This window comes from Elephas maximus, chromosome 8 (genome assembly GCF_024166365.1).
Source record: "Elephas maximus indicus isolate mEleMax1 chromosome 8, mEleMax1 primary haplotype, whole genome shotgun sequence".
Lineage (NCBI taxonomy): Eukaryota > Metazoa > Chordata > Mammalia > Proboscidea > Elephantidae > Elephas > Elephas maximus.
Genome location: NC_064826.1, coordinates 112,790,358 through 112,815,013, shown reverse-complemented (window position 1 = coordinate 112,815,013; position 24,656 = coordinate 112,790,358). Strand labels below are relative to the sequence as shown.

Sequence of the window (24,656 nt, the reverse complement as noted above, 5' to 3'; positions counted from 1 at the left end):
TTAAAATTTTTAAGGCAGAAGTTAAATAGAGTGTGGGGGGTGGGGTGGGAGGAGGGGTAGGGAGTGTGGCATCCTACTGAAATGAGGCCAAGATGTCTAGTTGCAAAGCAAAAGGCACCCATCTCCAGGAACCCCGGAGAGAATCACAGAGGCCCATGGGGGAGACCAGCAGGCATAAAGGAGTGCGTCACTAATGCACACACACGCTACTTCCTATCCCCCCACAACCTCCGCCTGCCTCCCGGGGGCCCCTCCCTGGCAGTGCTATGGAAAAGCTGAGCACATTGAAAAGCACAGGCTATGCACTACATGGCGTGCCGAGTGGACAGGGGAAGCCTGGTGTCCTGGTATACTGGCAACGGGGGACTAGAGGCAACGGGGGTCTACCATGGCCTTGATGCCCCGTGATCGGGACACTCTGGTGACCCCAGGGGGCTGTGGAAACCTAGAGATGGAGTCCCAATAAACAACACACTCTTTTATGTAATTTCCTCTTCCCTCACTCCTGGTGGGTTAGGAAGCCAACTTGGGTGGACACAGCTCCTGACTTGGAATCAGGAAGACTTGAGTCTGAAGCTGCTTTCTCAGAGGCTCCTAAACTGTGTGGCTCAGGCTTGTCCCTCAATTCTTCTGGGCACTGGTTTTCACTGTCAAATACATGAATGGACAATGGCAGTTCCAAGGTCCTTTTCCAATTCCAATTTCCCCTGTAACTCTCAAAACACGCAACTTCAAATGAACTGAGAATTTTATGTGAAACAATCATATCGCTACCTACCAACTTCACATTATTACAACTGCCTTAAATAACAGTGGAACGCTACTTTACACCAGGGTATCTCACAAGTACTTTTTGTACAGATGGAATAGCCCAGCATTCTTTGAAGGGTATTCGTATTTTTTAAACCTTAAAATTAAACCAGCATCTAAGCCACTACCCTACTTGCCATGACCAAAAAAACCCAGACCTTGCCATCGAGTCGGTTCTGACTCTTGGTGATCCTGTGTGTTATAGAGTCGAACTGCTTCATAGGGTTTTCTTGGCTGTAATCTTTACAGAAGCAGATTGCCCAGCCTTTCTTCCTCAGTGCCACTGGAAGCGGGGTTTGAACTGCCAAGCTTGAGGATTTGCACCACCCAGGGACCTACTCCACATGACAGTTATTTAAAAATCAGACAAAACAATCTTCTTTCTTTGCCTTAAAAATATGCAACTTTACAGAAAACTGGACTGCCCAGACTGGTGGTGAAGGACTGGGCAGAACTGGTGGATGGTCCCCTGGAGGGGCTGCACACAGGGCTCAAAGCACCTGTCATGTCATCGAACACTCCCCTACACCCGGGCTTGATGCGACAAACATTTGGCCACACCTGGCCTGTCATCCCTCAGCATGGCCTGCCCGTTGGAAAGAAAGGAGCGAACTGTCAGCAGGCACCTGACAGCTGCTCAGACTGTCCCAGACCCAGAAATTCTGGACAAAGCCGTCATCGAGGTAACGTGCCTGCAGCACATAACCCTGGTATTTGGATAAGCCCTTTAAGCTGCCTTCTTTCTATTTATATATTTTACTGGAGAAAGGACGTCATTTTGGTGCCTTTCAGATTTAATGGACGAGGAAAAGGAGACAAAACTGGGTCTGTCCTGGATGGGAAGGGCCCGTGGAGGCACCGAAGCTTGAACATGGGCCATCGTCCCTCCTCGGACATGTATCTATAGGTGCAAACCCCATTGTCCAAGATGGGGCAGTGGCAGAACCCCACAGGTATGGCCACAGCATCTCTGACTTCATCAGGGCTAAGCACAAGCCTGTACACAGCCCAAGGAAGACTCCTTGCCTTTCCTCAATGTCTCAACCTCACTCACTCCACAGAGAATTTCTCAAGCCCTCGCCATCCAAGGGATCTGCTAAAACACTAGTCTCTCAACCCCAACCTCTGTTTGAAGTCCAGCCTCTCCTTGACCATCATCTTCCAGTCTCTTCTGCTGTTGCAGATGGTCACTAAGGCCTGAGTGTGAAAGCCCAGCACCAGTTCCCTCCATACATCTCGGGTGGAGTTTACCCACAATGGCATTTTAAACCGCATAGGGCACCAAGATGCCATTCTGCATATACATGTTGCTATTTTTCAAAATCTCTTTAAAAAATAATTTTTTTAAGTGGTAACTCTGGTGAAGGGTAAGACAGTACATAATACTGAAGAAGCCAGCTAAACTTGTCCAAGACAAGGTCATGGAAGCTCTCTAGACACATCCAAACTCCCTGAGGGACCAAAGTACTGGGCTGAGGGCTGTGGGGACCACGGTCTCAGGGAACATCTAGCTGAATTGGCAAACATAGTTTATAAAGAAAATGTTCTACATTCTACTTTAGCGAGTAGTATCTGGGGTCTTAGAAGCCTGTGAGCAGCCATCCAGGATACTCCACTGGTCTCGCCACTTTGGGAACAAGGAAGAATGAAGAAAACTAAAGACACAAAGGAAAGATTAGTCCAAAGGACTAATGGACAACATCTACCATGGTCTTCACCAGACTGAGTCCAGTACAACTAGATCGTGCCCGGTGCCACCACTGACTACTCTGACAGGGATCACAATAGAGGGTCCTGGAGATAGATGGAGAAAAATGTAGAACAAAATTCCAGTTCACAAAAAAAGACAAGACTTACTGGTCTGACAGAGACTGGAGAAACCCTGAGAGCATGGCCCCCGGACACCCTTTCAGCTCAGTAATGAAGTCACTCCTGAGGTTTACCCTTCAGCCAAAGGTTGGACAGGCCCATAAAACTAAATGACACTAAAGGAGCACACCAGCCCAAGGGCAAGACTGGAAGGCAAGAGGCAACAGGAAAGCTGGCAATAGGGAACCCAGGGTTGAGAAGGGAAAGTGTTGACGTGTTGAGGGGTTGTTAACCAATGTCATAGAACAATGTATGTACTGTTTAATGAGAAACTACTTTGTACTGTAAACTGACATCTAAGTGCAATAAAAAATTTTTTTTAAAACTAATAGTAATTTGTTTACTTAATAGGTCTGCAGGCTGTCTGTTTACCATCACTATGTCCTCTATGTGTGAAGGTGTCCCAGCCAAGCTAGACTTCTGGGAGACGTGCAGCTCACGTGCTCAGGGGCAGATAGGATGGGACTGACTTCCAATGACCCTCCTTCATTCTGGTGCCCGCTGGCTGAACTCATGGGCTGCTGTTGACTGAACTTGCTCAGTGACATGTTCCCAGGTCTCAGCAGTCTACGCTGAGATATTGGTGCCAAGACATCCCTAACAGGCAGAACTGTGAAGAGCACTCACACATGGAGAGGCCACTGAAAGGGCAGAGCACACGAAATGGGGGCCCTGGAATTCACAGAACACAGCACACAACTTACTCAAGGTCATTGATCACTAAGGGCTTTACCTTCTAGGACAAGGGACTTGTACCAACTTTTCAAGCTCCCCAAGTGGGAAATGACCTCAGGAGCTAATATCAGGGACCAGGAAGGGCCATTTGATCCGGCTCCAGAAACAAGGAGCCCTGTCCTTCCTACTAACAAGTGCAGTTCACAGTGATAGTAGGGAAAACTCCCCACCCCAGGGGTGCTGTCACTGCTCACGTTTCTCCAAGTGTGTGATATTCCTACCAACCCAGGAGTGTGGCATTCCTGCCAAGGATGCACTCCTAGCACCCCTGTGGGGCGATGTTAGGGGCTGGTCTTCTCTGGTGAAAAAGGGGTCCTCATCTTTTCTAAACTCATCTTTCATTTCTAAGTGGGAGAAAGGGTTCATATTTTTAAGAATACGGCGTTTTTATATTTTATATATTTTAGCTACAAAGATCAGTATACTAACCGTGCTTTGAAATCCTGAATTCCAGAAGCTATCCCACCAAAACCCACTGCCGTCAAGTCGATTCTGACTCATAGCGACCCTATAGGACAGAGTAGAACTGCCCCGTAGAGTTTCCAAGGAGCGCCTGGTGGATTCAAACTGCCGACCTTTTGGTTAGCAACTGTAGCACTTAACCACTTCACCACCAGGGTTTCCCCAGAAGCTATATATAGACTTAAAATGCTGTCAGAATTAGGTTCTTTATGCCTTCAGTCATTTGGCGGGGTAAGGTAGAATGGGGTCAGGATGGGGGTAACATATGCCTTATGGGTTTTAAAGCATGGCCTACCTTTTGCCTACGCAACCAGCATCTTTGTGTATGTAAATGTCCCTATTAAAAAAAACCAAATCAACCAGTTGCTCTTGAATCTATCCCGGCTCACAGCGCCCCAACGTGTGTCAGAGTAGAACTGTACTCAAGATCACCAGGATTTTCTTCTGAGGTGCCTCTGGGTAGGCTCAAACTTCCAAACTTTCAGTTAGTAGCTGAGCACATTAACCATCTGCACCAACCAGGGACTCCAAAAATGTGCTCATTAGAATACTAAAAGTATAATCAAGACAGTTACTTTCTAAAAAAGAATAAAATGTAACAGATTCCAAACCCAAATAGACATGGCTGGGGCAGGGTTGGGGGGACTCTCCTGGAGAATAAATGCAGATTGACTCTGTATGTGCCAGAGGATCCATGAACACGGGGTGGTGGGTGCTCATTATAAAAAAGAACTCAATGCAAGGCCAAGTGCTCTGATATCCCACCTAAGGGGCTTCATGCCGGAACGCCCCAGGGCTTCTTGGGAAGGCGCTCCCACAGCACTGGCCACGAAGGCGGCTTTAGAACTGGGTCCGGCTTGCTCACTTTCCTCATTATGGGCTTCTGACAACCCAATGCTGGTGAACAGTGGACGGAATGCCACTTTTGCCTAAATAGCCACTTACGTGATTAAAAGCAATTATAAATGTCAGGCTTGGAGCAGAAACCACAGAGCAGGCAAAGAAGACACATGGATAAGACTCGCAGAGGCTCTGTAAACAGCTGAGGCTCTCTGGGTGCTGGCCATACAGGATGGTGCAACTCGCTGGTTCTAAAACCTGCCTCTACAAAACTCAACCACAAAAAAAAAAACCAAACCCATTGCTGTTGAGTCTATTCCGACGCATATCAACCGTATAGGATAGAGGAGAACTGCCCCACACGGTTTCCAAGGAACAGGTGGTAGATTTGAACTGCCAACCTTTTGGTTACCAGCCGAGCTCTTAATCACTGTGCCACCAGGGCTCGCTATAAAACCCAGGCAACAGGAAATACATTCACTTGTTGCTAATGAAAAGGAAGCTGGAGGACAGAAGTAAAACTGATGAAGAATGTCCTGAAATGACTGCAATGAAAATCTCACTGAGCGAGGTTCGTTCATTTCTTTTATAAAATATGACCTAACATTGATTCACGTGGTTCTTTTTCTTTTTTTAAAATCATCTTTACTTGCTTCCCCCTTCCTTTTTTCTTTTTCCCCTCTCTTTTACTTGATTTTAAAATTAAGTATTATCCCCTTTAGGGTGTATTAAGTCCATGTGTAAATAAGAGAAAGAAGAAAGGATAAGTCACATAAATATCAAATTCCTAAGACCACTGTGTGTGCTTGTATATTTCTTTTTCTACCCTTCAGAATAAATTGCTCTTCATTTGGTTGATTATTTCCAAAGTTTCAACACATAATTACTTTACCTACTGTGTGATATTCTAGAAATCAAGTATTATCACAGGAAAGTCTGAGTATAAATTTCTGAAATATTCCTTGTATGTTAAAATTTAGGGGAGCCCTGGTGGCACAGTGGTTAAGGGCTCAGCTGCTAGCCAAAAGGTCGGCAGTTCAAGTCCACCAGCCACTTCTTGGAAACCCCACGGGCAGTTCTACTCTGACCTACAGGGTTGCTATGAATTAGAATTGACTCGACTGCAACGGGTTTTTTTTTTTTTTTGGTACCCTCCACTTTTCTATGTGCTCTGAGATTGTGCAATGACACGTACGTATCCTAATATTCACACAGTTCCTATTCAAAAAGCATTCAAACTTGTGAACCAGCTTTCACCAACATTCACTCTGTTTGGGTCCAACTATGCAGAGGCTTTTTAAAGTGAATTCTGGATTACATACTTGGCAGGTTTCCCAGCATTGCTTCATTTCCAAGTTACCTGTGTGTAAACAGGTGCTTCTGATGGCCTTATTGGACCACTGCAGGGTCCATTCACAGATGTCCCAACCCGGAGTTGGACAGGATAAGCAGTCTCCCTGCGAGCACCTGTGATGTCACAGTCACTGAGGTGGCATCAGTGAATGAACCTGACAGGAGGAGGCTGTTAGTGACCAAGAAGAAGTCTTGTTTACACGCTAGCACTGTGGTAATCCACAGAGATGGGAAGGAAATCAGAAAGCGTTCTTTGAGGCTTTCTTTAAAAAACACACTGTGCCTAAAAGTACAGGGGAAGCTGGCAAGTGACTTACTGTTAACTCAAGTTTATATGGCATTACTTAAGGTTAGAGCATACAACAGCAGTTGAGAGAATGTTATTTAGTTAAAAGAATATTCCAGATCTAGACGTTTAAATTCAATTTATTAAATCTCTCAAAGAGGGTCAAGAGAAAAATTTACAATTATGAGAAGCTTGCAATTTGTGTAGTGTCCTTCCCTCCTCCCAGACACTGGAAGAAATGTAGCTGTTGATTTAGAGAAAATTCTGGCTTTGATTTAGAGAAAATTCTGGCTTTAAATACTTGCCTATGATTTTGTAAGTACCCTACATAATCCAGTAAGAATTTAAACAAGAGACTCAACTGTTTGCCAGTGAAGGTATCTGAAAAGCTTCTTAACCTGAAATAGATCACCTGAGCAGAAAACTCAATAGAAATAATAAATATTTTCAAATATTCTGATATAAATTTTCTTTCCCTCTATGCACCACAGACACACACACACACACCCCGTCAAAGCATCACTACCAGCTCAATGACATACTGTGTTAGACTCACACTTGGTTTCAATTGATTCATAACATGCTTCAATTCCCAGTGCACCTCCATGTGCTTCCCTACTGACTGTAACCGTGGCACCCTATTTCAATCAGGTGGTGAGCTGCTCTCAGAGGAGTGGATGCCCCTGCTGGTCCAACAAATGCCACCACCGCCATGCAAGCTCAGGCTCTCCCCAGGCCACAGTGAGGGCTGCCCTGTGCCCAGACCAAAGGTGTGTGGCAAACCCCACATTCCTCTCCCAGCCAGGTTTTCCAGGTTGGGGACTCAGGCGGCAAGGGAGGGAAGAGCTAACTCACAGGGAGAACCTTCTTAGTTTGTCTAGGCCCTTTGCAAAGTATTGCTTCAACAATCCAAGAGCAAGACTCGTCAAAGCACTGGTGGGGGAAGGGCTAGGAAGGAGGCAAGAGAAAGGGGGATTTTAGGAGGACAGAAAGCACGAAGAGGCAGGTGCGTCGAGGGCAACACTCAGGCCGCCTGTGGACCTGGCAGTCAGGCATGGGGCACTGAGGAGAGGTCATTGCCATGGGGCTGCACTCTGACCATCCCCAGGCCCTGTTCCCAGAGAACCATCACCACCCGGGGCTGTTCCCTACCTAACCCTAGGTGCGGGTGGTGCTCCACTAGCGTCCAGCTGTTATCATCCACACAGTGGCTTTTGTAAACCAGCAACTGGCACAGGTCCCTGGCTGTCACGTCTGCGAGAATCTCCACCACTTTGCATGTCCCATCTTCACTAAAGACTTTAACATCCTGCAACAGAAAAAGGGAACACAGACAGGTAAATGGCTTCGTTCTTAAAAAAAAAAAAACACTGAAGCAAAAAAAAAAGAAACAGCAGTGCTCCAACACATGTATAGCTGTTGTCCCAGCAACCCCACAAGCATAGCAGCCAGCATGTGAGAGGACCACCTCCGTTGGACTTCCCCTTCCCTCCTCCCACTTGAAGGAACACGTCATGTAGGATTACAACAGAACCTTTGCTCTTGAAACACCCAGGACACCTCATGGGTGCATACTGCACGCGACTGAAGTCAGTTTACAAGCTGCTTCTCGGCTACCTTTCTTAGGAATGGACAGAGCTGATTTAAAATTATGCTGGTGGTCGCAGGACTGGACATTGTACAACTGAGCCAGTTGCGAAGAACGAACAAACACAAACTCCTGAGTCTTCCTCCTCCCATCACAACTTTTGATGACTGTCTCACCAGGGTCCAGGACGGAGTGGCTGACACCCACTGTCCTTTCTATCCCATTCCCACCTGTCTCATGTTCACTTAGGCTGAGGAAGAAGTTACGATACATCCATATGAATATGCCGAGATTTAAAGTGGGGAAAAAGGGAGAATAGTAAGAGCAGTCACCAAATGCTTCAGCCCCTTCCCCCTACAAAATGACAAGCAAGGTTCGTTTTCCTGGTACTGTTCAAATCCATTAAAAACCAACAGCTCCTGGGCCAAGCGACGGTCACATGGAGTTTCAGCAGACTATAAATACACTGTAGTCAAGCGACAAACACCTACAGGGATGCAACCTTTAGGGGAAGGTGAGATGCTTTTAAAAAAATCTTACCTCGACAGTATGGAAGAGGCAGCAGTTAGAAGAACAAGATGGCATTTTAAATAGAGGTTGCCTCTTGCAAGGGAGTTTGTTCTTGGTCTCTCCCCGCTGTGCCTGGCGGGCTAGGCTACACGGCCGGGGCACTAGTGCTATCAATGGATGCCTGTGCCAAGCCTGCGTGAGCCCTTGGCAGGAAGGCTGTTTCTGGGCAGGCAGGGAAGACGCTAGCTCCAAGGCAGGCTGCCTCACACACGGTCCTTTAGGTAGTGAATCAAACCATGCTCTGCAGACCAATCACGTCCTTCCCTTGGACTGATGTAATCGTTCCCCACACACTCTCCCACTACAGTGCACTGGGCCCATCAGAGGTGGTGGTGACCACAACAAAACCCCCAAAACAGTAAGCCAGGAAAATTTCTGTCAGTTTTTTTTTTTTTTTTTTTCCTATCAGGATGAAATACCAAGCAGGAAACTCGGAGCCTAAAGCACTTGCGTTCTCTGACTTCAGACTCGTTTGCCAAATCTCTTAAGAGTCCTGCCTGTCTAACTGATGTCATCGGCTGCAACTTTTGCACTGGCTCTCCCACTCGGCCGGCGAATGTTGGTGTTCCCTGACCAATGATCCTGGCTCTGCCTTGACCCCTTGCATGTTTTCTACCCAAGTGCTTACTTTCTTTGAACTTTCATTTGAGCGGAGAGGACGCAGACGTGGACAGGAGAGGGCTGGCTGTTGGGATCAACGCCCCGCTGCGTGAGGGGTGTAAGCAATGCAGAAACTGAGGCTGTGCCAGCTTAAGAGCACCAGCTCCCAGCCTGCCGACATCTCTGGGCACATGGTAACCCTTTGGCTGGGAAGCAATTAAAGATCAATCCAGCAAAAATCAACTCAAGCCCAGAGTTGAGAAGAGACTTCAGCTGACTACAAGGGCCACAACTCCCTGTCTGCAGCCTCTGGGCCTCTCACCAGCTCAGAAATCTCAGGGGCTGAATTGCGGCTGAGCAACCCACCCTCTGGAGCCCTAAGAGCTCAGCTGCTAACCAAATGGTTGGCAGTTTGAATCCACCAGCCGCTCCTTGGAAACCCTATGGGGCAGTTCTACTCTGTCCTATAGAGTCGCTATGAGCTGGAATTGACTCAACAGCAATGGGTTTTTAATTTGCCTTCTACTCACATATATTGTTAAAGAAACCTACCCGTCTCTTTCTGGAACTTGTGTCACTCAATGAATCTATGATTCTTCATAACAAAGTGAATACTTACATGCAGCTGACATTACAGAACAGGTCAATAAACATATAATTTATTCTGAACAAAGAAACTGTTTCTGGTCTATAGGTGAAAAAAAAAAAAGCAGACCCTAAGGAATCCTCAAGAAAACTACTGAAACTAATAGAAGAGTTCAGCAGAGTATCGGGATACAAGATAAACATACAAAAATCAGTTGGATTCCTCTACACCAACAAAAAGAACATCGAAGAGGAAATCACCAAATCAATGCCATTTACAGTAGCCCCCCAAAAGATAAAATACTTAGGAATAAGTCTTACCAGAGATGTAAAAGACTTATACAAAGAAAACTACAGTACACTTCTGCAAGAGACCTACATAAGTGGAAAAACATACCTTGCTCATGGATAGGAAGACTTAACATTATAAAAATGTCTATCCTACCAAGAGCGATCTATACATTTAATGAAATTCTGACCCAAATTCCAACGACATTCTTTAATGAGATGGAGAAACAAATCACGAACTTCATATGGATGGGAAAGAGGCCCCGGATAAGTAAGGCATTACTGAAAAAGAAGAACAAAGTGGGAGGCCTTACTCTACCTGATTTCAGAACCTATTAAACCGCCACAGTAGTCAAAGCAGCCTGGTACCGGTACAACAACAGATACATAGACCAATGGAACAGAATTGAGAATCCAGACATAAATCCATCCACATATGGGCAGTTGATAATTTGACAAAGGCCCCAAAACAGTTAAATGGGGGAAAAGACAGTCTTTTTCACAAATGGTGCTGGCGTAACTGGATATCCATCTGCAAAAAAATGAAACAAGACCCATACCTCACTCCATGCACAAAAATGAGCTCAAAATGGATCAAAGACCTAAATATAAAATCTAAAACGATAAAGGTCATGGAAGAAAAAATAGGGACAATGTTAGGAGCCCTAAAAATGGCATAAACAGTATATAAAACATTATTAAGAATGCAGAAGAAAAACTAGATAACTGGGAGCTCCTAAAAATCAAACACCTATGCTCATCCAAAGACTTCACCAAAAGAGTAAAAAGACTACTTACAGACTGGGAAAAAGTTTTTAGCTATGACATTTCTGATCAGCACCTGATCTCTAAAATCTACATGATACTGCAAAAACTTAACTACAAAAAGACAAATAACCCAATTAAAAAATGGGCAAAAGATATGAACAGATGCTTCACTAAAGAAGACATTCAGGTAGCTAACAGATACATGAGGAAATGCTCACAATCATTAGCCATTAGAGAAATGCAGATCAAAACTACAATGAGATTTCTTCTCACTCCAATAAGGCTGGCATTAATCCAAAGAACCCAAACCCCCCCCCCAAAAAAAACACAACCGAACCTGTTGCCATCAAGTCGATTCCGACTCCCAGCGACCCTATAGGACAGAGTAGAACTGCACCATAGAGTTTCCAAGGAGCACCTGGTGGATTTGAACTGCCAGCCTTTTGATTAGCAGCCGTAACACTTAACCACTATGCCACCAGGGTTTCCAATCCAAAAAACACAAAATAATAAATGTTGGAGAGGCTGTGGAGAGATTGGAACACTTACATTACTGCTGGTGGGAATGTGAAATGGCACAACCACTTTGGAAATCGATTTGGTGCTTCCTTAAAAAGCTAGAAATAGAACTACCATATGATCCAGCAATCCCACTCCTCGATCCAGCAATCCCACTCATCAGAATATACCCTAGAGAAATAAGAGCCTTTACACGAACAGATACATGTACACCCATGTTTACTGCTGCACTGTTTACAATAGCAAAAAGATGGAAGCAACCAAGGTGCCTATCAATGGATGAATGGGTCAATAAATTATGGTATATTCACACAATGGAATACTACTCATCGATAAAGAACAGTGATGAATTTGTGAAACATTTCATAACATAGAGGAACCTGGAGGACATTACGCTGAGTGAAATTAGTCAGTTGCAAAAGGACAAATATTGTATAAGACCAGTATTATAAGAACTTGAGAAATAGTTTAAACTGAGAAGAAAGCATTCTTTTGTGGTTACGAGGGGGGGAGGGAGGCAGCGTGGGAGAGGGGCATTCACTAATTAGATAGTAGATAAGAACTACTTTAGGTGAAGGGAAAGACAGCACACAATACAGGGGAGGTCAGCGCAACTGCACTAAACTAAAAGCAAAGAAGTTTCCTGAATAAACTGAATGCTTCGAAGGCCAGCGCAGCAGGGGCAGGGGTTTGGGGACCATGGTTTTAAAGTCAATTGGCATAATAAAATCTATTAAGAAAACATTCTGCATCCCACTTTGAAGAGTGGCGTCTGGAGTCTTAAATACTAGTAAGCGGCCATCTAAGATGTATCAATGAGTCTCAACCCACCTGGATCAAAGGAGAATGAAGAACATCAAGGACACAAGGTAATCACGAGCCCAAGAGACAGAAAGAGCCACATGAAGAGACTACATAATCCTGAGACAAGAAGAACTAGATGGTGCCTGGCTACAACGGATGACTGCCCTGACAGGGAACCCAACAGAGGACCCCTGAGGGAGCAGGAGAGCAGTGGGATGCAGACCCCAAATTCTCATTAAAAAGACCAGACTTAATGGTCTGACTGAGACTAGAAGGACCCTGGTGGTCATGGCCCCCAGACCTTCTGCTGGCCCAGGACAGGAACGATTCCCAAAGCCAACTCTTCAGACACGGATTGGACTGGACAACAGGCTGGAGAGGGATGCTGGTGAGGAGTGAACTTCTTGGATCAGGTGGACACTTGAGAGAGACTATGTTGGCACCTCCTGCCTGGAGGGGAGATGACAGGGTAGAGGGGGTTAGAAACTGGCGAAATGGACATGAAAAGAGGGTGGGGTGGGGGGGCTGTCTCATTAGGGGGAGAGCAATTGGAAGTATGCAGCAAGGTGTATATAAGTTTTTGTGTGAGAGTCTGACTTGATTTGTAAACTTTTCACTTAAAGCACAATAAAAATTATAAACAAAAAAGTAACAAAAAAACCCAGAAATTTAGAAAATACAAATGAATTCATATAATTTTTATAAACATGCTAACTATATAATCTAACATGTCTTCCACATCAGTGCACGCTTTCCGTTACCGCAATCAAAGTGGCCCTAATGCTTTTTCTTCCCTCAGTTTCTAAGCGAGTTTATCTGTGAGCATCATCAACATCATGCTCTTTAAAAAAAACTCTTAAATCATGTGGAAGTGCATGTCTGCCTCTACGAGTTCAGTTATCAGCATTTCCTGCCCAGATCTGCCATGGCACCAGTGGTTTCGTTTTCTTCCCAGCCCCACTGCGTTCTTCTCTCAACCCCCTGTTCAGTTCCCTGTTGCTCTGTGGCTGTCCCCCCTCCACCCCCAAAGCTAGGATGTGCTTTGTCACAGGGCTACTCTTGGGGCAGGGTGGCCAGGGCCTGTGGCAGGAGAGACACAAAGGAGCTCAGGACCTCGGGTCATATGCTGTCCACTCTGCCCTGGCCTGGTGCTCCCCAGTTCCTTCCCCAAATTCCCCAGGACCTGCTGAGGATAGAAGAAACACATCCTCAAGACAGAAAACCAGGAAGATCCGCATACACAGAGTAATCTCAAATTGGGTAAATATCTGGAGCTACAAACGAGAGTATTTGCAACGAATATGTAAAGCACCAAGGATAATGCCACACTGAACAGCCACCCACCACCAGGGTTCCTTTTAAAGGAAGCCATCAGCTCTAGAAAGAGCTAGCTATACATTGCCAAACCACACCAAAACCAACCCCCCTGTTGTTGAGCTGATTCCGCCTCATGGCAACCCTATGTGTTACAGAGTAGAACTGCTCCACAGGGTTTTCTTGAGTGTAATTTTTAGGGAAACAGATCGCCAAGCCTGTCTCCCAAGATGCTGCTGGGTAGGTCCAAACTGTCAACATTTAGGCTAGTAGACGAGTGCAAATCCTTTGCACCACCAAGGGATCTTGTCCAATGTCAACAGCCACTTTATTACCCACATGGGTTGTCCTGAGAGCTCATTCTGGAAGCAAATAATAGTCTTCGTTTTCAGCTCTAGAGCAGCAGCCCTGATCAGTGGGCCCCTCAGTGCCAGCCTGGAGCTTCTTCTTTGTCAAGGTGCTCAAGCACCTGGCACAGGGCACGTGGGTATGGAAAGTTCTGAGTAAGCAAAGGCCCCTGCCCCACGGCAACTAACAGTGCATCAGGGAGAAGATGCGTGCTACATACAGTTATTTTTACAGGACATAATTTATCCAGGGACTAGATGAATCTGGGTAATACTAGGATGGGGTAGAAAACTCAGAGCTCAGCCATGTACTAGCTCTGTGGACTTAGGTGGGTTATTAAATAGCTAAGACTTACCTTCCTCACCTGTACAATGGGGTGTTGGTAATACTATGTCGGTAACGTAGGTAAAGCACAATGCCCAATATGCGGTAGTGCTAAAAATAACCAGAACGCAAGGAAATCGAAACATAAGGTTTATTCTGAGCAGCTATTTTCTATATGCATACAGGGAGGCCATTCTGATTCCAGGAAAAATAAGCAAATGTCTCCAAGTAAGCAAGTTACAATGAGGATCATAAAGGTATGTGTGTGTCTGGGGGCTTGGGGGATAGGTAGAACAATAGAAGACGAACCACTGGCTAATTTTAACATGATTGATTGAATCCTACCTTCCCTCTTTTACTGGGGTCAGCTGATATCAGGTCATGAGGTGGTCTCTGGCGTTCCACCCACCTGCAGCCATACCTTTTTGAGATTTAAATTAGGAGAGCCTAGAGTCTTTTTCAGAGCCCTCCTGGCACAGCGATTAAGGGCTACAACTGCTAACCAAAAGGCTGGTGGTTCAAATCCACCAGCTGCTCCTTAGAAACCCTATGGGGCAGTTCTACTCTGTCCTATAGGGTTGCTTGGAGTCAGAGTCAACTCGATGGCAATGGGTGGGGGTTTGAGAGTCTTTTTCAGAGCTCTGGTGGCTCAGTGGTTAACTGCTTGGCTGCTAATCAAAAGGTTGGCAGCTCGAATTCACCAGCCACTCCTTGGAAACCCTACGGGGAACTTCTACTCTGTCCTACAGGGCCACAATGAGTCAGAATTGGCTCAATGGCAACAGGTTTGGTTTTAGGTTAGAGTCTTCTTCATTTAATCAGGAAGTGGTGATTCTGTTGACTGTATTTTTCTAGCAGGAAAGGACAAATGTACATTGCTGTATAGCAGTTTCTGGAAAGCTTTTGCAGTTTGGGTCTGGCTTTTTATGGTTACTATTTGGTTTCCTGGGTAACAAAAACCTTAAAAATCAAAGTACGTATTTGTTCTTAATTTTCTTCTTTAACAGTAGTTCAAGCATCATTTTAGGGTGATCACAATGAGGACATCTAGAATCTGGCTGCGTAGAATCCTGCTTCATCATTTACTAGCTGTGGGAACTTGGCTGATTTACTCAGTCTCCCTGTGTCTCAGTTTCCTCATCTGTAAAATGGGGATCCATAGCGTCTACTCTCCCTGAGATGTTTTTGGGTCTAACACAAAGCTGTGTATAAGACAGGCCCTCACTACAAGTCTATGTTTGCAGACAATGAAGGTAAGGAGGGGTAGGCCCAGAACCCTGAAGGAGACTTCTGACCGAGGATCCCAGTTCTGAAAAAGCAAACCTCATGACCACAGGATGCAGTAGAAACAACTCAGTCAGAGAAGCCAGCCCCTAAATACTCAATTTCCTTTTCTCCATGGCAAAGGAAACTAAGTAGCTAATTGGTTTTAAAAATAAAACAGTAATATTAAAGAGGGCATAATTATGTCAACAGCATGAAACTCTTTCTTTTCAGAGTTGTGGGGGGAGGAACACTTTGTATTGAGAACCAGCCCTCTTGTCTTGGCACAGCATCTACTTATAAAGCCCTGAAGTGGTAATAGAAAGTTCCATTGTTCCCTAACTCTCTATTGTCACTTTTTATATGTTCATTACATAGAGTGAGAAGCAAGAGCTTAATTCTTTTCAAATGTAACGGAGGGCGTTTTAGAACAGTTAAGAATTGAGGGTACAAGCTTCACTCTAGGGCCCCAAACATCGCTCTGGGGCCCCTGGCTTTCTGTACAAACCCATTGCCATCCAGTCAATTTCAACTCATAGCGACCCTACAGAACAGAGGAGAACTGTCAATGGGGTTTCCAAGGCTGTAAATGTTTATGGAAGCAGACTGCCACATCTTTCTCCTGTGGAGCAGCTGGTGGGTTCAAACCACTGGCCTCTCGGTTAGCAGTTAGCAGCCGAGTGCTTAACCACTGTGCGACCAGGGCTCCTAGCTTTCTGTCTCAGTAGCCCCCAGAGATGGATGGGTGGGGTCTGTGAGTCCCCCATGCTGTGAATCACAGAGGAAGCCCTTACTCCTGCTTTATGCCATGGGTGGGCCTGGCTGCTGCTGGCTTGCCTACAGATGCTTGCCTCTCAGCAGGGCTTGCAGGCGTCAGGGACTCTTGTTACTGAATTCACAAGACCTCTCTGACTTTAGCGGTGAGCCTTTGGCAGAGGCTCAATAATAATCACCTTTTAAAAATAGAAAATGGGGCATTCTTAGCTCTTTGCCCTCCTCAGAGCCGTCTGCTGTGTAAGATGTCCTTGGATGGGCATTCTGGCCTCTGCTTTGTGCCGCCTGCACTCCTGGCTGCCCACACCGACCGACAGCAGCCAGGCAGCACGGGCCTCCGCACGGACAAAGACACCTTGGAGCATGTCTGTGTCATCTTCATGCTAGTTCAACAGCTCTCTGAGGTCCTGTTTAAATGTGTTTTAAAAAATCAGATGTTAGCTGGAATTTTTATTAACTCCCAAAGCTGATTCTGAATAGTGGTAGGTAAACACTGAATTGGTAGAATTCTCATCTTCCATGCAGGAGACCCGGATACGATCCCTTGCCAATGCACCTCGTGCAGAACCACCTGTCTCTCACGTAGCTATGATGCTGAACAAGTTTCAGTGGAGCTTCCAAACTAATAGGATGGACTAGGAGGAAAGGCCTGGCAATCTACTTCTGAAAACCAGCCAATGAAAACCCTATAGAGATCACAACAGTTCAGTCTACAACCAATCATGGGAATGGCGCAGGACCAGGCAGCATTTCATTCAGTTGTACATGGGGTCCTCATGAGTTGGGGGCCAACTCAATGGCAGGCAACAATTCTGGGAAAGCCAGGTTGTAATCAAAGGCCAGGGGTCACAATAGGAGGTGCCCATAAAGGGAAGGATTAATACCAAGGGAGTGAAAGGTGCCTAAGAGGCAACACTAATAAAATCCTTCTGGGTAGGGTGGCCCATATCCCACTGTGATTCTGCAGGTCCCTGAGAAGAGAGAGCAGGAAGCCCAGCTGAGCCCAGGTAGGTGGCAGGAAACTTTCCTCAATGCCTGCAGAAGCCCTATCAGGACTCAGTGCTAATTCCCTCTGTGAAGCAGACATCTTGGCCCCACTCTACTGAGGAAGAATGTGGGTCTCACGAAGACAAATGCTTGTCCAACATAAAAAAAAAAAAAAGAGACAGAAAATACTGGAGCCTGGAATTGAACTGAGGAGTGTCTGACTCAGTTTGTCATTTTTGTCCTTTAACTAGCTGCTCCCCATAAATGCTTTCTGGCCAGCAGGGGATCCAAGGCTCCGCAGGGGCTACCAGAAAAGACTTTTGCTTCTGGGTTGCCCTATAGTCCTAAAATTAGACGAGTCCTTGAAGGCCTATGAGATTTGGGATAAATAAAATTTACATTAGACTAGGAGACCTTGCGTGGTACAGTTAACCTGCTTGGCTGCTAAGTGAAAGGTTGGAGGTACAAGTCTACCCAGAGGCATCTCAGATGAAAGGCCCAGCGATCTACTTCCAAAAAGTCAACCGCTGTAAACCCTATGGTCACACACGGGGTTGCTATGAGTTAGAGCTAACTTGATGACCAATGGTTTTAAACTGGAAGGAGAGAACCAGGGTTAGACTAAGTTAATTTTTAAGTGAAAAGCAATATAATTCTACTACTTTCTTTTCCTTCAGTTCTGTTCTAAATTCATGGTGTTACTTTGAGATATAAGGAATGACAACTGAAACGGCTCCACATAATTATAGGGCTCTAGTTTTAGTCAGCATTTTTTTAGTCAGCATAATACAACACAAATTAAAATCCTGTTCTAGTACAAGGACTCAGATCTACTTTAAAACGCAATCTGCTTTATAACCTACTCAAGTTTTTCAGTGAGCGTTAAAAATATTTGAAGTCCTTGAAATCCTCTGTAAAGGAGGTAAGGTTCTAAATACAACTTTAAAAATTAGTTCTTAAAAGTAAGCCACTGTTTTCAGAGACCAGAACAGGATTTGGCCCCACTGAACGGCTGTCCAGGCTGACAAGGTGGGTGACAAGATCTAAAGCAAGTAGCAGAGCCCATCACGGCCTTTCTGCATCAGTTCATTCCAAGCCGGCCCACTTATGAGGGAGAATGAATTCTGCCCATATTTATTTTTTCAACTTTACTAAAATTATTTGGAAAAACTTTTATAAAGTTCTATCATTTTATAGAAAATAAAATTAAAAGCTATTAAAACAAAACAAAAACCTCCTTTGATGGGACAGATGAGCTATGAGAAGAAAGTACTTTATAAATGGCTTATAGGCGGTGACCAAGAATACAACTGTCCTTCAGAGAAAGGTCTGATCAGGGTGAGAGGACCACCTGAGTCCTCCCCAGAGGGACATGGGGTGGTCTCGTAGTCATTGTCCTTTGAGACTCAGATTGCCAGAAAAACCAAAAACCAAACCCATTGCCATCAAGTGGATTCCAACTCTTAGTGATGCTATAGGACAGAATAGAACGGCCCCACAGGGTTTCCAAAGAGCAGTTGGTGGATTTAAGACAGGGAGCAAAGGCCCTGAGATCAGAGGGTGCCTGTTTGAGAAATAGCGAAGAGACTGGTATGGTTAGAGGAGAAGGAAGTAAAAAGAGAAATAGACTATACTATCAAGGAGGTAATAGGGCATTGAGTGGAGAACCTAGAGACTTAGTAAGACAGGGAAGGGGGGGGCCAAATCTGCAAACAAAGTAACAAGAAATGGGCCAGGGCACAGAAACAAAGCCATTCCCCAGAACAACGGGGCAGGGTATCTAAAAATAGCCCACAAACTTCTTTAAAGTCGCCTTTCAAAAGCAGCTGGAGAAAACCAGGACCAGGGACATGCGCAGAACATCCACCTGTGACCGCTGTGTGACCTTCCACCAGGGGCAATGAGGGGCTGCAGCCCCAGCCAGAGAATAGAACCCGGGGACCAGGGGACTGCGTAGGTGCGACACCCTATAATAGGTCCTCCTACGAATCCCAGAGGCCTCCGGGACAGGAGCCATCTTGGAAAGCTGCTGTGTGTGCCCCTTAGTTAACATATCCCCGCCTATGCCTATGAATAAAGATGAATCTTTTCCTGCCGAGAACTTTTAAATTAAAACTCAGGCCCCTCTTTTGTTCTGTGAGATGAGGGTAAGTGTTGCTCTAGGCCCTCCTAGTCTCCGCTTGCAAGCCTCTTCAATAAAGCTTTGCTCCTGTGTGTTTCCTGTGGAAAACTACATGCCTTACCTGCTCATTCTTGACCAGTGAGAGGCAAGAACCTTATTCCGGTAACAGATTTGAACTGCCAGCCTTTTGGTTAGCAGCTGAGCTCTAAACCACGAAGCCACTAGGGCTCCAGAGATTGCCAGAAGGGGCACAGTTACCTTTCATTACAGCTAATTAGAAACCTTTTTTTTTCCAGACTTGACACTTTGTTGAATATTTTGGGGGGAAAATTAATATTCAAAGATGGCTTAGTTGTAAATGTTGGAGATGTGCAAATAGAGCATGGCTATCATTTAAATGTCTATTTTCATCCTTCAAGATCATGGCACTGGCAGGTCCAGGCACAGAAGGAAATGCTGGGTGAATGGTCCTGGGCACATCTTCAAGGAAGTTTCTGGTATATCCTGCAACCACCCTGACACCACGTTAGGTTTTTACTGCAAGGCGAACTTCTAGCCCTGCACCCTCCCCGCCGTAAAATGTGTTAAATTTCAAAGGAATGCTGTAACCCATGATGCATTTTACTTCAGATTAGAACTTATGCATTTCCCGAGTCAGGCGCTGCCACAAAACTGGACTATAAAGAGAATTTTTCAACCTTTAATCTCAAGCCTGCAAGGAAACTAGCAATCCTTTTTTTTCCTCTAGCTTAACTGCTGTCTAAATAATTTAACATTTTTAATTCCCCCTTCCTCTGGCATCTCACTAACCACATCCGTGATATCTAAGGGTATGGGCTAAATTCTCCCTAAATCAGAATTAACTTTTAGACTCTTGCCTCCTACAACTGCTTCTGGCACATATTCTATCGCGCTTTATTATTTTTTTCTGTAGATAGAAGTATGTGTGGTGGTTACAGGAAGCCCCTGGAGCCTTCCATCCTCAGCTCTGCCAGTAACCAACATTACGGAGCTAAGCAGAGTCTTGCTGCACTCCTCTGTGCCTCAGTTTCCTCATCTGTAACCCGGGTGTGATAACATTTTGCAGGGCAACTCACAGGCACATGGCCCAGTCCTGTAAATCAACAAAGACCACCTACTGTTACCGTCCTCATGAATGTGTCTTTGCCCCCTTTCCTGGAGAGCAGGGTCACACTTGTTCATCATTCCTGGCTCCAGGCTGCCCCCACGCCCAGCACCGCCTGCTCATGTTTGGTGAATGAACCCTGGGGAAGAGCTGCTAGAACGATGCTGCTACACTGGAATTATCTCCTGTCCAGAAAAACTCAGGCTGTGGCCTGTAACAGAACCCATTGCACCTTCCACTGCAGTCTCAATGTTGTGACTGCAACTGTCTGTCTTTAGTCCTACCAAGATGTCCTTCTCTGATGGCTTTCCTCTGGTTTCCAGGATAAAGACATTCCAGGCCCAGGCTGCTCAGAGGTGTTACAGCAGGACTCAAGCCTTGGAAAGGATATTCTAAGGGTGCCTTCCACCCTGACCCCTGAGTAACAGGGACATTCATTAGGGCAGTGAAGGGCAGTACATGTGGAAAATAAAGGGACAAGGACTTGACTCAGGGAAGAGAGGACTTGGGAGAGTTCACGCTTTCCTGTGTGTAAGGAGAATGATGAGGGCTGAATAACCACGGCCAATTACCACCTGCACCTGTGCAGAGCTGGGAGGGGCAGGACCATGTGTTTGGACACAAGGGAGTGTAGACCCATTAAAAACATAAATGGATGAGCGGCTGGAGGCCTGGAAGTATTTGCCCCACACGCCTCTGACATTCCTCCAGTAGTCAGCTGGTCTGAAGGAAACATTTCAGGCACAAGGCTATCGCAGGCACTGGTGAGGAGCCCAATGGCATCTCTGTCCCTTGAGCTAAATCTCTGAAGCCAGAAAGTTCTACTGTGGGCTGAGGACGCCCATGGTGTGTCCACAGACTTATGCTGGTGAGACGGGTGCGGGAGGGCTTGGCTGGGGACTACAGTGTGGAGAAATATGAGGAAGTCTGTGTGAACTTTCAGTCGCTCATGTGGGAGCAGACAGGGTAGAAGGGGGTGGGGCACTAACATCTTTGACACTGCACGCTGTGTGTCCTGGGGCCTTCTCTCTCTGCTGGTCTGGGTCACACCAGGTTTCTACCAACTGAACCCATTCCTCCTCCAGCCCTGCCCCTTAATGTCAGAAGCCTAAAGCATGAGGCAAAGATAAGAAGAGAAGACAGCAGAGGATGGATCCAGGAAAGGCAGGAAAAGGGGCCATGAAGTTCAGAACCAGGAGTCCAGTGCATCTAACTAAAGACTGAGCAAGTTCAGTGATTTCTGACTCTAAAACCTAAACCAAAAAAAAAAAAAAAAACCCATTGCCATCAAGTCAATTCAGACTCATAATGACCCTACAGTGACACTACTGGGCAGAGCAGAACTGTCCCATAGGGTTTCCAAGAAGTGGCTGGTGGATTCAAACTACCAACTTCTTGGTTAGTAGCCAAGCTCTGAACCACTGTGCCACCAGGGCTCCAGTAAAAACTAAAGTGTATATATAGAATATACATATCAAAAAATGCCCCCCAAAACCCAAATTGCTGGAGTCAATTCCGACTCATGGCGACCCCATGTGCTACAGAGTATAATTGCTCCATAAGGTTTTCAAGGGCTGTAATTTTTACAGGAGCAGATCCCTAGGCCTTTCTTCGGTAGTGCCTCTGGGTGGGTTCAAACAGCCAACCTTTAGGTTAGCAGTCAAGTGCAAACTGTTTGCGCCACTCATGGACCTGGCTGGTGACTGAAGAGGCAGCCTTTAAGTAGCATGGATAACGTCAGTGGAGCCTGCACAGCAGCCCAGGTCTGGTGTGCCCTCAATATCAGGGGCCTTCAAGCAAAGCTCATCTTGAAGCTGCAAACGCTTTCAGTGGAACTCATGACACTAGGACTACAACAAGTACAATTTAACTACAATTCCTATTGGAATACTGACTGTAAATATTAAAAATTATTGAAAACAAAGTTAGTGCAGTAATAGTATTGTGATTATGGTCCAAAAAAAAAAAAAAAGGTCATGATCTTTTACAGAAACATACTAAAATATTTAGGAGTCTTTTAACTTTTTCTTCAGGTAAAAGTGCGTTGGGGCAGCTAGATCTTGGTTTTAAAATAACATTCTCCACTAAAAGGATCCAGGTCTCTTTGAAGAAATGGGTAATTGCAGAACATGGAAAATCTTCCGCCAGAAAGCAAAGGGGTACTTTAGTCAAGTTGCAAGCACAAAGAAGTAGCCTGAAGGGGCTCCCACTGGCCCAACTGGGGACAAGGTAAGCATCCAAACAAATAATGATGGTAAAACATGATAAACCACTGAATAAAAAAAAAAAAAAATGAAGAATGCATTCTTAGTGACAAATAAATGAATACATAAACGAGAGAAAAGGGAATGCTCTTCCTTACAGCAGAATGCCAACTAATACACACAGAAGAACAGAGTCAGAAAAATCAGAAAAGAATCATCAATGGATAACAACAGCGGCCAGTGAAAGTCTGACGGGGAGCAGAACAATACCATAGTCTCAAATGATTTCCCTTCAAATTACTTCCAAGTTACAAAGGGAAAAACAGTAACTATGCAATGGAGAAACTCGGCAGACACATCTTAACCAAGTAATAAAAATTAGCATCAGCAATAATAGTACGCAAGCCACCATCATGAGCTCCCTGACGTGAAGCATGGGGAAGGACACAGCCTCCATGCTGAGGTCTTCCTACCACACATACCCTGATGGGATCACAAGGAAACTCCACACAAACCAAATGGGGGTCATTCAATATATAACTGTCATGAAAGACAAGAAAAAACTGGGGACCAGTTACATAATTAAGAAAACTAAAGAGTGAATATGTTAGAGATGACTGAACTGTGTCCTGGCAAAAAAGGTATGTTGGAGTCCTAACCTTGTACCTGTGAATGTTACCTCATGTGAAATTAGGGTGAAGATGTTATCAGTTATGCTAACATGAGGTCATATTTGAGTAGGGTGGGTCCTAATCCAATCTGAGTGGTGTCCTTATGCAAAAGAAGAGAGACACAGACAGACAGACAGAGAAAAGACAGCCATATGAAGATGTACCTACAAGCCAAAGAACACATGAGGCTATCAGAAGTGAGAGAAAAAAGAAAGGATCTTCCCCTAGAGCATTTGGAGAGAATATGGCCCTGCTGACACCTTGAATTCAGACCCCCAGGCTCCAGATCTGTGAGACAATAAATTTCTCTTATCATCAGCCACCCAGCTTGCGATATTTTGTCACATCAGCCCTAGGAAGTGAAAACAGAGTAAAATTACCGTAATGAGTTAAGTCTGTATTGGTTAAGAAACAAACAAACAAAAAATGCCATAAGGGACATTATGAGGCAACTGGTAAAATCAGAATAAGCTCTGTAGATTGGATACTTGCACTTTATTACAGTTAAATATGACGATTTTGATAATTGTACTTTATTATATGTGAATATTTTATTTCAGGAAATATACACTGGGGTAAAGGGCATGATGTCTGCAAATTACTCTCAAATGATTTAGAAAAAAGAATAATGATACGTGTGCATATAAATGTGTGTATATGCATATTCTGGGTGGCACAGTTTGTGCTCAACTACGGTTCAAATCCACCCACAGTATGGTGGAAGAAAAGGCTGGAGATCTGTTTCCATTAAGATTATAGTCAAGACATCAATAAAGGGTAATGGTTACATAATCAGTTATTATAATTGGTATCACTAAGCTATACACCTGAAAAATGCTGAACTGGCAAATGTTGTGTAATATACGTTTTTATAGAAAAAAAAGGCAGTTGTTGAGGCTGCTTATGTAAAATCGAATACTTCATAGAAATTATTTTCTTGGTTTGGAAGTTGTTTAAGGTCATGGTTTTGAAGGACGTTCCAATCAGTTGGCCTAATACTGTTTTTCAGTACTTACGTTCTACGTCCTAGTTGGCTGTACAGTTACTGCGGTGGTGGGGGCGGGGGGGGGGGGGTGTCTTAAAAGCTGGGGGAAGACAGGACTTAAAAACTACCAAGCAGCCATCTAAGGTACAACAGTTGGTTTCCATTCTCCTTAAGCAACACACACACACAAAAGAGAGTTAGGAACTGATGGAGGAAATTGGTTGCTTCCATGAACAACTGCTTCCTTTGCCATGAGACCAGAAGAACTGGATGGTTCCCAGCTACCATTACTTATTATTATGATCAAAGACTCTATAGACAAATACTGATCAAAAGGGGAACAACGTGGCACAGAATTTCAAATTCTCAATGGACTCTAGACTTTCCAGAGCCAGAGTCTGGGTGAACCCCCCAAACTATTGCCATGAGATAATCTGCCATCCTAACAATCATTACTATGC

At 45.0% G+C, this 24,656-nt stretch overlaps 1 protein-coding gene across 4 annotated transcripts in view; it reads right to left on the bottom strand.

Moving 5' to 3' along the window:
- Positions 1-24,656, bottom strand: part of GRB10 (growth factor receptor bound protein 10) — a 290,298-nt gene that overhangs the window by 45,406 nt on the left and 220,236 nt on the right. For 3 of the 4 annotated variants that reach the window (XM_049893805.1, XM_049893807.1, XM_049893808.1), the window contains one exon: positions 7,508-7,664. In XM_049893805.1, the coding sequence (XP_049749762.1) occupies positions 7,508-7,664 (157 nt within the window). Of the gene's footprint in view, positions 1-7,507; positions 7,665-8,483; positions 9,766-24,656 lie in introns of those variants that run through there. The other variant, XM_049893809.1, reaches the window with a different exon arrangement.